Here is a 14,504-nt window from a genome sequence, read left to right on the forward strand (position 1 = left end):
TCTTGCACCAGCCTACATATTCATGTGGCTGAGCAGTGAATCAGACTGAGAATCCAGGTTAAAGCAAGCCCGAAACCTATAAAATGATTAATTTTAGCCCTCTCAGTTTAATGAACTCAAGCTATCTGTGGAACTAAAGCATGAGAAATCAAAACTGTGCTCATCAACTGTACTTAAAAAGAAAACATAAAAGCAGACTTACCACAGATAAAAGAAAAAGTCCACCTTGTTACCAATAAATGAAGTTTTGTTTCCTTACCAATTCACACAGTGCATACTGCAAAGGATACTGTGTTATCTGCAAGAGCTAGAGAGTTATCATAGAATCATAGAGTGTCCTGAGTTGGAAGGGACGCACAAGGATCATTGAGTCCAACTCCTGTCCCTGCATTGGACAACCCCAAAATTCACACCATATGCCTGAGGGTGTTGTCCAAATGCTTCTTAAATATTGTCAGGCTTGGTGCCGTGACTACGTCATGACAGGTTTTCACACCACGTGGTATTAGACTCGTAATTTAAGACCATCCGGGCCTCAAAGTTTCCTCTGCTTGGTGCATGGAGAGGCAGACGCTGCCCGTCAAATGCCAGATCGTAACTTACACACCATGGGAGGCATTTTGCTTACCCAGCTCTAAGCACCTACTCCTCAGCCAGTCACTCCAGCCTCTTCAAATACTGAAACAACCAACATCAGCACTTTGGAGGCACAAAGCCCTTCAGCCAGGTGACCCACTTCAGAGTGAGATGGATCTTGCTGCAGAAGTGCTTTTTTCTCTCCATTAATGGAATCTCTATAATGTAGGCACAGACTTACGAATGCCAGCATTTGTCAGGTGAAACTTTGCTGTATGTCTCTCAGGCACCTGACTTCCCTACCACCTTAGGTACATACTTCCTTTAGTACCTCACAAACAGTGTTTCAGTGAAGCAACTTTTTGGGGAGCAGGAAGGAGGGGAGACATGACATGACACATCATTGCCCTAAACCCATGATTTTCACTATTATTCTATCAAAATGTTGTAACATGTGTGAGTCATCTTTTAAAGGCATATAAACAGAATACCTACTGTGACACAAGTTTGCCACAGAAACCTTCACTGCACCTTTTAAGCTGTCAGCCTAGTTGGTATCCATGAAAGTGTGCAGCTAACACCGCTGTCTTGTATTGAGAATTCAACAGCTGTGTCCTGAATAATTCTCTGCATATTATTCCTGAATTACAGCATCCCTGCTATTTCTAACATTGGTCTTCTCCTCTGTATTTGCTAATCTCAATAAGTTATGGAGTATTTGGTTCTCTAAATGCCTGGGTATATGAGCTCCTGGGGAGTGGAGACAGATAAGCTCTTTTTGACCTCCTGACTCATAAAAAATTGGAGGAGAAGAAAAACTAGCTCATCAAAATACAATGGGTCTGATTTACCTCTGTGTTACTCCCAAGTTATGTATTATACCACTTGGTTCATGGGAGTTAAACAGATGAGACTTGGGTGTGACACAGAAAGAATTAGGCCTTTTGTCATTTGGATCCATTCACTTTACTGTAATAAAAGTAACTTGGGCATGTCCTTTTTAAAAAATATGGAAAAGTCTGTATCTTAAGAAATAAGCAGTGAAAATTCGGATATTGGAGAGACATGACAGACTCACACAGGTTGCATGCCTGGAACTAGACATGGCATTATTTGTGTGTGCCTATTGCACATAGACCAAAAGCAGCACTTTGAAAGAAGTGAAACAATCTACTCTCCTGAAGGAAATTTGTAAACACTCAGTTTCAACATTTATCCCAAATTTAAAGCACTGGCCAATTCAAAAAACAGCTCAGTAATTTCTAAATAAATTCTGTGCCTCCAGTAGGTTTCTAGACTAGATGGTGCCCTAAGCAACAGTAGTACTTTCTGCATTACACTGCTATTACTACAGTATTACAAATGTTTGATACAATACATGGACTGTACTGATGAAGATTCGCAGAACTATTCTTTATTGTACTCCTATTTCCTGAATTTCAACAAAAAGAGAGATGTAGACTTCAGAAAAGAAAAAAAACTTACTTTCTCTCCCTTCTCTCCTACACACTTCTAGCCAAACAACAGTATTACTGCAACATGACTTCAAAAATATTTAGACAGTACTAGAGGGAAGGCAGTTAGGCAACGATACTTGTACATGCCTGAACATTTGGCCAAGGTAAAAAACAAATAAAGTTGGCAAATAGCTTACTTTTTACTGAATTCTGCTGCCTATTCCAACTAGAACAAGAAACAAATCAGAACAAATGTTTGTGCTTTTGCAGAAATGGAAAACAGCAACCTTATTTTCTAAGGAAAGGAAATAGCTGGTGGAAAGACAATAATGTTTTCAATTAGTAAGCAAGTGGAGCCCACCTTCAAATTTCCATTTCAATGAACAGGAGTAGGTTCATTTAATGAAATACAGAATTTGTATGGTGGCATGCATATCATTCTTTGGTAGATGAACAGTATGACAGTTTTAAAGATACCTTTAATAGAATAGATTTTGCTTTAATCAAAATTGCATAGATAACTTGAAATAAGCACCTCATCAGGAGAAAGAGAACTGCTGAGCTACTGACTTAATGTGCAATTATTGCTAACATCTATTGGCTTTGGAATCGCAGAAATGGAGGGTGGCATATGTGAGGCCAATATTTGAAAATGCCTCTGAAGCTATTTGTGGAAAAGATGCTAGTAGGACTGATATGTGTGGCAGAAAATTCCAGAAGGTACGGTTAAGAACAGAATAAACACATGGATAGTAACACAGGCTAACAGGGAAGCCTAAGTGTGGCTTTTGAAGACCATGTCTCAGTAGTCTAGACAAGTTCTTTGAATGATCATGCAGATATGTGTCATTTGATTGATACAATGTACTTCCATTTCAAAAAGCTTCTGATGAAGTTACCTATCAGATTCAAACTATGCTGTCAAGGAGGAAAAACAAAAAAGACGTCAAGAAATAAAAATGTCTTTTCATTGCTAACTAAAAGCGACAAAAAAGGTTAGGAATAATTGGTTGCTTTCTTTTACAGTGGATGGATATTACCTGACAGTCTCACAGATATATGTTCAATACACTCATAAATGATCTAGAAAATGGAGGAATAAAAAGGGACAGAGTTTTCTGATGATATCAAATTACAGAGGTTAATAAAAACAAAAACTGACTGCTGATTGCTGCAAAAGGACCTCATGATGCTGAATGAGCGTAAGATAAACAGGTAGATAAAATTCAATACCAATAAATACAGTCAGACACACTGAAAAAAACCCCCAGTCTCGGGTATTCACTACTTCCTACAAGATACCTAAGATTCAGTTTTTCACAGTACAAGAATTACAGCAAAATTAATAGTCTAGTAGCAAATTCACAACAAGAAATAAGTGTTTTTTCACATATTCAACAATTAAACTTTGGAACTCATTGCTACAAGATGCTTTGAATATTAAAAGAACACGTGAATACAAATGAATACAAAAGACACAACTAGTGGCAAAAAAGACCCTTGGGGGCTATTAATTACAAAACTGCTATATAGTGTCTGCCTTCAATATGTCTGCACGATAATTACCTCAAAGGAAGCTCAGAGGGCTTACTATCTGCTTACCCTGTTCTTACACTTCTTTCCTGAACATCCAACGTCGGCCACTGCCAGAGAAAGGATACTGGACTATAAGTACCTTTGATTCAGTCCAGTGCAGCCATTTTTATGTTGTGTGATGATCACGGACACTGCTGGCAGCCAAGTAATTTAAAACTGAGAGGCAAAACCATCTGCATTTCAGAATCAAGACACTCATCCTAAAATAGCTTACATTTAGCTATTGAGGAAGTGAATCAAAGCCTTTTGAGAAAAGCCTCTGACAGATTTTAACAGACTTCGATTGCAGACTACTGCATCACCTTGTAAAAAAAACCCCAAAATAAATATTGCTATTATTGGTTAGAAATAGGGCTTAACTAAACGTCAAGAGCTGAACACTTCTGCTTACAGAGAATGCAGGGTGGAACCCACCCTGAATTGGGCCTAACCAACAGCCAAATTGAAAATCCTAAGGGACTATTTCTAAAATAAGCAATGAAGAAAAAGATGCAGTAGTTGATCTGATGCCTGGAATTCATCTCATTTAACCTCCAGATGAGATTAATTACTCTTTAGAAATGCCCATTTCTTACCATTGAGTATAAAGGCAGTCCAAATGACTTGTTCGGATGTAGAAGTCTTTACTAGAGTTATCTAAAATCAGATTAGATGAATCCCACAGACCTGGAGTCTCATTGAAGACTGACTTAACTTTTATCTGTACCTCTTTTGCAAACCAAACTCCTCTGTAGAGTGCAATATTTGCAGAACAAATTACTTCGAAGAAACGCCAGGACAATTTTAATGATAAATAGTAAATTTTGAGGTTACTGAACCTGAGAGTCAGAGAATGTTATAAATATGCTGTAGCTACTTACATCAGTTTTAGGTCGTGCTCCAGTTGACACTGGGCAAGGTAAACAGTCTAGATCCTGGTAGTCTGCTCTTCTATTTTTCCAAGATCCCTCTCCTTGATGGTCTCCATAAAAGCTTGTCTCCACGTGAACAGGGCACTGTAAGAGAATTTTAAAAACCCTGTAAATAAAGGCAAGTCATAAATATTTTTAATGTGAACGGCAAGATAAAAACATTGGAATTTTATCTTTTTAAAGCTTTTTTTCTCTGATGTAAGGTAAACATTTGGCCTCGATCTTTTTTCTTAAAACCACTTGCTGCATAATTTTTACATTTTACTAAGTTAGACATCCAGATATTATGTGCAGTGCTTTCCTTAACAGCTAGTATACACAACTGGAGAATTCATGAATAGTAGTACTCCTTCCTAAATATCAAGGCACTGAATCACCTCTACCTTAGAAAGAGAAATGGTTTTATTCAAATTATTCAAAACTATCTTTTCACTTTATTTCACATTTGTTTTTCTAACTTAAACAGAGACCCAGCAAATTCCCATTTTCAAATCACAGGCACTGAACTTTCCAAATCCGCTTTTCCTTGTCCCCCAAACCTGGGGAGAGCTCACTCGATTGCTCCATTCCCACACCATTTTTTAAAAGATGCATGTCCTAATTCTGGGCCCACATGTATCTGGTCACAATGGATTCAGTGCCAGGAAGAGACCAACTGCACAACATTCCCCGATGTATCCTGGTTTGCTTCAAAAGAAAAACAAGGTGCAAGATAGGAGCAAGCCTGCCTGCAATCCAGCAGGCTCCGTGATGGGAACAATCAGGGAACCAGGATCATGGGTACACTGCAGAGCAGTCCCAAGCTGTTGGGTACAATCAATCAAAATTTGCTGGAGTGTGTCCAGAGGAGGGCAACGAAGCTGGTGAAGGGTCTGGAGCACAAGTCTTAGGAGGAGCGGCTGAGGGAGCTGGGGTTGTTTAGTCTGGAGAAGAGGAGGCTGAGGGGAGACCTTATTGCTCTCTACAACTCCCTGAAAGTAGGTTGTAGCTAGATGGGGGTCGGTCTCTTCTCCCTAGTAACAAGCGATAGGACGAGAGGAAATGGCCTCAAGCTGCGCCAGGGGAGGTTTAGGTTAGACATTAGGAAAAACTTCTTCATCGAAAGGGTGGCCAGGCATTGGACCAGGCTGCCCAGGGAAGTGGTTGAGTCTCCGTCCCTGGAGGTATTTAAAGAACGGATAGATGTGGTGCTCGAGGACATGGTATAGATGGACTTGGCAGTGCTAGGTTAACAGTTGGACTCGATGATCTTAAGGGTCTTTTCTAACCATGACGATTCTATGATTCCATGATTCTGTGATTCTATGAAAATCAGCCCATTTTCTAGCTGCTCCCCTTCATAAGAGGACAACTTTGCTGCTGGTCTTTAACAGCAACGGCCTAGTTCCCAGTTAGTATATTTTTAGGGCTGAGGAGGCTTTGCAAAGCTGACAAAAAAATCAGTATGTGGCCCAAAAAAGTTTGAAAATAGTACACTATTGCAAAAGAATTAAGAGAATGTGTAAGCCAAAGACAAAATTTTGTTCAATGAAAGTCTTCTATCTCTAATAGAAGACACGGTAATTATAATCAATATTTCTGTGCCACTATCCATGAATGATAAAGGAGTAAAACTGAAAAGCATGATTCTCATTCTTCAGATCTGCTGTTTTTTCTATACTGAAACTGAGCACTAGACATCAAATGGCAATGAAGCAGATATACATTAAACAACAGTGAAACACATTGTTTACAACAAGACTGTTTAATCTCTGCTATCTCATTTACAAAGTACCTCCTTCTCTATTGCTAAGACTTTTTTTCATAGGGAAGGTACAGGTTTTAGAAGAGCAGTACTATTAATCGCAGTTTTCCAAAGCTAGCAGTTTTGCTGTTAGTACATTCAGATAGACCAGCTTTTTGTACTTACAGCACGTATTTATAGCATTGGTGAGAGAACGTTTCAGAAAATAATTTGATGCCAGTTAATTTTTTTATACTTTTTCTGGATCAGATACGGAGTCATCCAGCCACTGCTACTGCCCAATGCTATTTGCCAATAAAAAAATGACCAGCAGTAACTTGCAGTTTACACAGAAGACTGACCAAGGAAAGTTAAACCTCTTAGCATTTTTCTAAAAGTTATTACGTTTCGGAAAATACCTCATATTTGTTCACCAAAATACTACAAGACCCCCTACTCTCACCCAATGAGTCCCATAACATTTATTCACCCAGTCCATTTTCATTAACCATCAAATATTAGACTTCTTCCTGCAAAATTTTTGTCCAATGGAGTATTATTAATGACAGCTACCATCACAACATGAAAATGTAAAGAATAATAAGATACCAAAGAGTTACTTCCATGAACAGAGGAAAAAATCCTTCAGTAGAAAACCAACTGGCTCAACGCATTGATTGAATTACAGAATGTATTCCTGAGACACAGCATCTGCCATACAAAATAAATACTCTGTCATCTATTAAAAATTGCCCACACCCTCAAGAGACCAATTTTCAGAGCAGCAGCTCCACCAAACATGTTGCCACTCATACAGTAGTCACCTACTTCTGAGACCTCAGATCTACAAGTTGGCCTTGCATCTGTGGGCACTGCATGCCAAATCCTTTTTAATCATGATTTCTTGCATTGGTTCCCAGTTTATATAATTGAAATAGGATAAAAACATATGAAGAACCCATAAGTCGTTCATCATTTTATAGAAGCCAGATTTACACAGCTACTAGTAAACATGTCTGAGATAGATCTTCTTCCTATTCAAGTTTCATTGTGAGTGACAAGAATAAAACACTTGATATGTATGTGTGGAACAAATTACAAGCTATAATAAGAAATATGGACCAAATGGGATGAATTGATAGAAGATAAATTACTCATACAACTTGTATGAAAACAAGAGTTTGTTCATTTTTTCTGCTGCAACTGTCATTTTGAGATTTTAAAAATCTGTTTCTTCACAGTAAATTCATGGAGAGATTTAGGAGGATGTATTTTGCTGCTTTGACCATACAGGAAGACTGAGGTCAACCCCTTTTGAGGCAAATTATTCTTCAATGTTTAAATTAGGGCAGATGACTCCCTTGTTCAGAAACGGTTAGACTACAAATACCTTTGCAGGAGACAACAAAGGGCATCCCATCATCAGTTCCACAACAGACTGTCCCTGACTCTTTTCTTGCTCTAGTCTTACTGGTCTCATCAGGAAGACCTTTGTGTTAAATGACCTCTCCAGCTCCTGTAGTGAAATTGGCTCTTGGAGGTTTAAAAGATGTTTCCAGTATGCCAAATAAGGCCACAATAAAAATGTGGCTGATTCACACAATGCTTGCCTGTCCATAGACAATTAAAATGAAGCAAGCTATCCTGCTTCAGAATGGGAAGAAGACATGACCTGATAAAGAGGAGTGTAACTGCTCAAACATCGTATTGAGGAAAATGGAAATTTTGGCATTGCTGTTAGAAACATCCTTGAAATCTTTTTGGACTTATCCAAACAGATGCAACTAATATTGGTAAGGGAAACAAGTGTGCCAAGACCAGTGAGACTGGCTTGGAGGTAGGTTTTATCTGCATATTAAGCATGACCAGCTCTGTATCACCAGCACAGGCTTTTGGTGGGGGAGTATGTCCCAGGAAGAAGGCTGTGCCTGAAGTCCTGGCCTTTGTACTCAGAAGATATCTTGCCACTAGGCTTCAGTAAGAGAAGTGCAAGCACCTGGTATGCTGGTGTTGGCATTCTCTATGCAACCACTTTTGATGTTGTTGTTCTTATGTACCAAAGCACATTTGAAAACATTGTCTATTTGCATTTGTTTTTCTGCTGTCTACACACTACATGCCCTTCATTGAATGCTCCAGCAATGGATTTGAAGTCCAGTGTCCTGTGATGTTCAAGTCATCATTGAAAACGAATGATGCCTAACCAAGCCATGGCTTTTGCCTCAGTAGAACAGGCACAGGTGTGATGAATAAAATCACAGGTGTTTGGATCACTGGTTACCAAAACCAGACTGCTTCACAGTGGGAAGTGCTTAAACTCTGATGGCTTGGATTTCACTTTCAGGCAGAAGAGCAGACTACACGACCACTGCATTTTGACAGAAGACATTGAGCAGTCTCCTACAAGAAGACAGAACACTGTCCATTAATAGACAAGTTAATGATGAAATTAATTCAGTTGGACAGACCTGGTTCTGACTTGCTGACATGTACAATAAGAAAGAAAGGAGAGACAGTCATGGCCACTCTGTTACTAACACTCTCTCTGCAGAACATGAAAACGCATACTTCAAAGCACAACATTGAGATGCAAGATTCTGAACGTCCCACCTTGAGACATGAACATTTACGCTGTGATCTGCACAGACATTTACTTGAAGAATTTACTTTTACAAAATGAAGCAGCACTGAAACAGCAGCGATGGCAAAAGCATTCAAACAAGCTCAACTTCCAGGAATTTCAAGCCAGCACTAACATTGAGAGCTGCAAATCCAAACAACTTTATCTTAAGAACTGACTTTAATCATAGCCTAAAGCAGAGAACAAAACTCCTACTTTTCACGCTGTTCACTCTCCAGTTACTTGCTTCTATAAAAAACCTTGCTTATTCAAAAATTACTAAAATAGTATCGTTGCTCCTTCATCCCATTTGCCCTCAAAATAAAAGCTTGGGAGACTGTGTGTCATCAACTGATGACACCTGCAACCACAAAATATTCTTAACTGGAGGAATGCAGCTCTATCAAATATTCAGATAAAATAAAGAAACAAAAATATTAATTCAACTCTTAATGAAGATACATAGTGTCTCTCTTGCCATTATGTCTTTAAGTAAATATAACAAGTGTAAATAGGCCAGCACTGGAACTTCAACAATATTCTATCCCAAAAAACTACCAAATGCAATCATCTGGATTCAAATCCCCTTCTAAAAAAGGCATTTAATGATTTTAAGCCATACTGACAGAAAACTTACAGGTTTCATTATGTCATGACATTTCTGTTGTCTATGCCATTAGTTGTCTAAGAAGTTACTGAGATTTTGTTATTTTTGAGTGAAAACTGTAACTTACTTCATCCTTGAACCTAAGCTCAGCCTATCCAGAAACACATCCAGATCTGAAAACCATGGCTTGATGAACATCTGATAGCTAAATGTTAGAAAACGTATCACACGACACACATTCTTACCAGTTGCTTGTGCCTTTTGGTAGAAGGAGTACTGGAAGGAGAAGAGCCAGCACTCAGAGCTTCTTCAATATCTAAATTCAACTGTTCCAGTTTCTTCATAAGACATGACATAGAGTCTGACCATTCAGATCCTTTTTCTGGTTGGGTCTAAAAGAAATCAAACATACATGAAGTCTTAAAACATTCAAGCTTTTTGTAACGAAGACTCTCGTTTTTCTTCTAGCCCTCAAGGAAAAAGCTCACCAGCTCTTTCCCTGTCCTTGGGTAACTTTCTCCATTCAGAAAGCTTCAATTATCACTCCAATCCTGATGACACATATTCATAGCTGTTCTTCATACTCAAATGATCACACTCTACTTCTGTATATCTGAATGGCTTTCTAGCACTTCATCTTGGGTGAACCACTGCCAGCTCAAGCTAAGCACAACCAAGACCAAAACCAAAGTAACTTTAATGTCTCCTCCTTAAGCCACTTCTATTTCAGCATCTCTCCACTGAGTTCTTGTTGTCAATAAGAATCAGAATGTTGAAGGTCATCATGTGTACTGTATTTTATTCCTTCCTATAATTCCAGACTTTGTCAAGTCTTGCAGCTTTCTTCTGCCCATCCGTTGGGAATACTTTATTGGTCTCAAACACTTTCTGTTTCATGGACGTATCTTCCCCTTTTACCTGAACTGCTTCACTGTGTAATGAAAACATTAATCCATTGTGGTGCAACTGCTGAAAATACTTTTCTTGTTCCTTAGTTTCCTCAAATTCCTTTCCAGTGACTCCTCTTAAGCATCATTCCATGGCAGTCCCTGTGCATGCTGCTGCATTATGCCTCGTTTTCCTCATTCAGATCACTTCTAAAGATTCACAAGAAAAATACAGTCACACTGACCTCCCTGTCATCATGGGCAGTTACAGCTCCCGAGATTAGTCTTTGTCCTGAAGCTACTTCAGTTCTTTCATCTGTCTTTCTTACTTTCATAAACAATACATAACTTTGCACAGAGGATAATTCCATAGCAAACAATTCTAACAGACTGAGCATACAAACAGTAATAGTGCATTGCCATCCTGCCAAAATCCTAACAGCATCATACTAACACTCCACGATACCTAGGGGAGCTAGATGAATATTGTTATTATTCTTACCTGATAAATCTTTATGGTGATTTGTTTCCTTATGAGGGTTTCACAAGTGAGGCAGAGAGATAATTGTAATTTGCTCGCTATCATAGAAAAAAGCTTTAGGAATAGAATCCAGGAGGCTCACTCCAATATTATCCTGACAGATATTTTTACTAATGGAATTGCTCATCTTCACCACAGTAACTAAGGCCCCAGATCATCAGACATCTGGTCCCAGATTACCAGTAGGAGCATGTTCCCTTCAGAGGGGCTAGTATTATCTTTGTAGGGATTGTTTCGAAACACAGAAAATTAAATATCCAATCTTTAGTTTTCCAAATCTTTATTTGGAATTTCCAGAAGTTTTATAACCTCCATGTATTTTTCCTGAAATGCTGTTAAAAATGCTAAGCTGTATTTCAACTCTGTAACTATTAAAATTATTTAAACAGATTCTTTGATTACTCCCCATTGTCTTCCCAAACATTTCAAAGTAAAATATAGGAAATACAGGGTGCTCCACAGGAAGTGAGCACCAAAAGACATTCCCATCTCGAATCCTTTCTGAGCGAGATGATCTTACACAGGGAAGTGTGCATGTTGATACATGTCTACAACACCCATTTCTAGACAAAGTAAAGATTCTACATTTTCCTGTAGTTATGCTTCCTCACATACTGATCTTTCCAATACCAAAGAATGCTCAAAAAACCCAACAACAAGGAAAAACCACATAACCCAACCCAAACTCCAGCCACAATGAATGTAGAAAGTCTGTCAAAATCTGAGGGTTCTATTTCTCAACACAGTTAAACTGTAATTTAAGAAAAAAGGAGCTGTAAGAATATGCTTTCTTACCGATCAATGGTAAACAATTTTGAGGCAATAGTTACATATGGAAATGAGTGCAATGTGTTTGATTTCAGTGAGCTATGCAAAAATTATACTTGCCAGGTGACAAACATTGAAGTTTACATTAGAAGTTACAATTTTTGAGTTCAATAAAAAGTAGGAGAGATTTACACAAGTGCAAACAGTTCATTTTCTGTTCCATGACAGAAAAGAGTATTTTGGGGGGCTGGAGAGGTTGTCTCTAATTTAGCGTTTTCCATGGAAAATGCAAAGATGAACATTTGTGAAGACTTTAAGAAAGGCTTCCAAATATTTCTGATGAAGACACTCCAAATGCACGAGATACTATACATACATGATATAGCATTATTGTAAAAAGTACAGCTCCATACATTGGGAGGCAGACTTTGCCTTTATCTCGGCAAATCTTTACCTACTGGTACAATACGTCCAGCATTCACCAACACTCTGCAAGACGTCTGTATGAACCAAACCCCTTTATTTTTATAAATTTCTTATTTTACTGTAACAGAACTCAAACCACAGTCATTCCTTAAAAATACAAGTCCTAAAGAGTTTCCCCAAACTATAACTCTCCTAGCTTTCTCCATTCAGTTCTGTCTTTTTTAGTTCAGTAAGACTCTATATTGTGTCTATTAAGGGGATGAGGAAAAAGATGGGTTTTCATTATCCCTCAAGATAAAGCCAAATGGGCCTAGTTAACAAATGCCATTCACTAATTGGAAATTTGGCACAAAAGCGCCATTTGGAATGAATGCTGATTGGCTACGTATTTCAAAGGTTGCCTGAAAATCCTGCTGAACAGCAAAAACATGATGCTACTTACATTCAAAAATATACAGCCTGCACAGTAGGACTTCTAACCAGTGAATAAATTCTGCCTAATCCATTCACAAGGAACACAGCTCCCCAGTGTTCAGCCCTAGTAACTAGGTTGGACGCTATCAAAATGCTCAGAAGAGCTGAGTATCAGTGTATCCTGCCCATAGCAACTGCAGAGGCAGTAGGGTCGGAGCATCTTTGGAAACTTTTGTCTCTTGCCCTTCAGAAGGAAAAAAAATCTTACTCTAAATTATGGTCTGCTTTATTCATTGTTTTTCCCCTAAAAAGGTATACAGGGAGAACACTCCTTTCCATACACTCTCAAGGTCTCCTTTCTTTGTTGCAGCCGCAATCATTCAGCAATGCATAGGAATGCTGTTATCTTTTGAAGAACCTGAAAAGCTTAGAGAGTTAAAGTGCATTACAGAAACACTTTTTGTATGTTATCTCGGAATATAGAATCATAGAATCATTTAGGTTGGAAAAGGCCCCTTAAGATCATCGAGTCCAACCATTAACCGAGCACTGCCAAGTCCACCACTAAACCATGTCCCTACAAGCCACGTCTACCTGTCTTTTAAATACCTCCAGGGATGGGGACTCAAGCACTTCCCCAGGCAGCCTGTTCCAGTGCTTGACAGCCCTTTCAGTGAAGAAATTTTTCTTAATTTCCAACCTAAACGTCCCATGGCACAACTTGAGGCCGTTTCCTCTCATCCTGTCCTAGACACATGAGCAGTAGTAGAAAGTGAGACCAGAGAATCCCTCATCTAACAAATCTTTCAAGGTGGAGCAACCTTGTCTCTGAAGATCATGTCATACATTAGGCAGAGAATGACATATTGACCTTGAAAGTGAACTCCTTTGCCATATGGATTTCTCAAGTCCCATATACTCAGGTTAGACAAAAAAGAATAAAAATATCATAAAACAGAAGTATCATCCGCTATTAAGTGGTATGCAGTTCCTTAAACTTAAAGCAGTTACAAATGCAGCTATTATGCTTCAGATAGTTATTGTATATGAAGAACTAACCCAACTGTTTAATATTTACTAAGACACATTTAGCAATCAGCCAAACATAAAATTTAGTTGTAGGTTGCTACTTCCTACAGCAACCACAGCTTGTTCTAGAACAGCAAACTGTTTTTGGTTTTGTTACATGTACACATTCACATCCAGATTCTGTGTTCACTTACATAGCTGAAATTTCATTATTACCAATAACAAATTACAGAGGTAAACCGGGCGCAAGATTACGTTCCATCACCTAAACAATTACTTGCTCTTTCCTTAGACTGAGAAGTAAATACATTCCACACGTTCAACTATTTGTGCCTTTTGGACCAAAGGCTTCTGCACCCTGTTTTTCAGCTTTCAAGTGTTCTTCACTAATCTTATTCAGCAAAAACATCTGTGATAAAAGGCGTATTTGTTTCAATGTTTTGCCCATGAAGCTTATTGCAACAGGCATAATAGCTGCCAGCAAATCTAAATTTAAACTGAAAGAATGTGGTAGCAATGAACAAGTCCATATAGAACACTCAGAGGTCAGGGTTAACCTCACTGCCAGATCTCATCCTATACTGGAAGCAGGAAGGCTTCTAAGTGAAGGGTTATGAGAAAATTACACAACTCTAAATTTATCTGGTAACTTGTGGCTTTCACTTCAGAGACTTTCAATAGGTCCAATTGTTCTGATAAGTAATGTATTGTACAACTTCAAGTGATAAATGACTAACCTCCAAATAAAAAAATACCAATGCTATTTAACCCTCCTCCCTAATATTAAATTGGCTTAGATAAAATTCTCTCTGATGTACAGCCTGGATCTGCAAAGAATGATTTTGTGGAAATATTTCAGAGACCAAATATCATATTTTGCTCTTGCTGCACTGATGGGGCTCCTCCGTTCTCAAAAGCAGCTCTGTGTAAAAGAAGGTCTCTCAGCCAC

General features: G+C 38.5%; 1 protein-coding gene across 1 annotated transcript in view; it reads right to left on the reverse strand.

Moving 5' to 3' along the window:
* The window catches only part of STARD13 (StAR related lipid transfer domain containing 13), a gene marked incomplete at its 5' end in the record, with an annotated part of 256,335 nt that overhangs the window by 215,589 nt on the left and 26,242 nt on the right, over nucleotides 1–14,504 (reverse strand). Inside the window, 2 exons of the mRNA XM_082304662.1 lie at nucleotides 4,490–4,624; nucleotides 9,736–9,882. Of these exons, the coding sequence (XP_082160788.1) occupies nucleotides 4,490–4,624; nucleotides 9,736–9,882 (282 nt within the window). The remainder of the gene's footprint in view (nucleotides 1–4,489; nucleotides 4,625–9,735; nucleotides 9,883–14,504) is intronic.

This window comes from Platalea leucorodia (assembly GCF_965183815.1).
Source record: "Platalea leucorodia genome assembly, chromosome: 2".
NCBI classification, from domain to species: Eukaryota; Metazoa; Chordata; class Aves; order Pelecaniformes; family Threskiornithidae; genus Platalea; species Platalea leucorodia.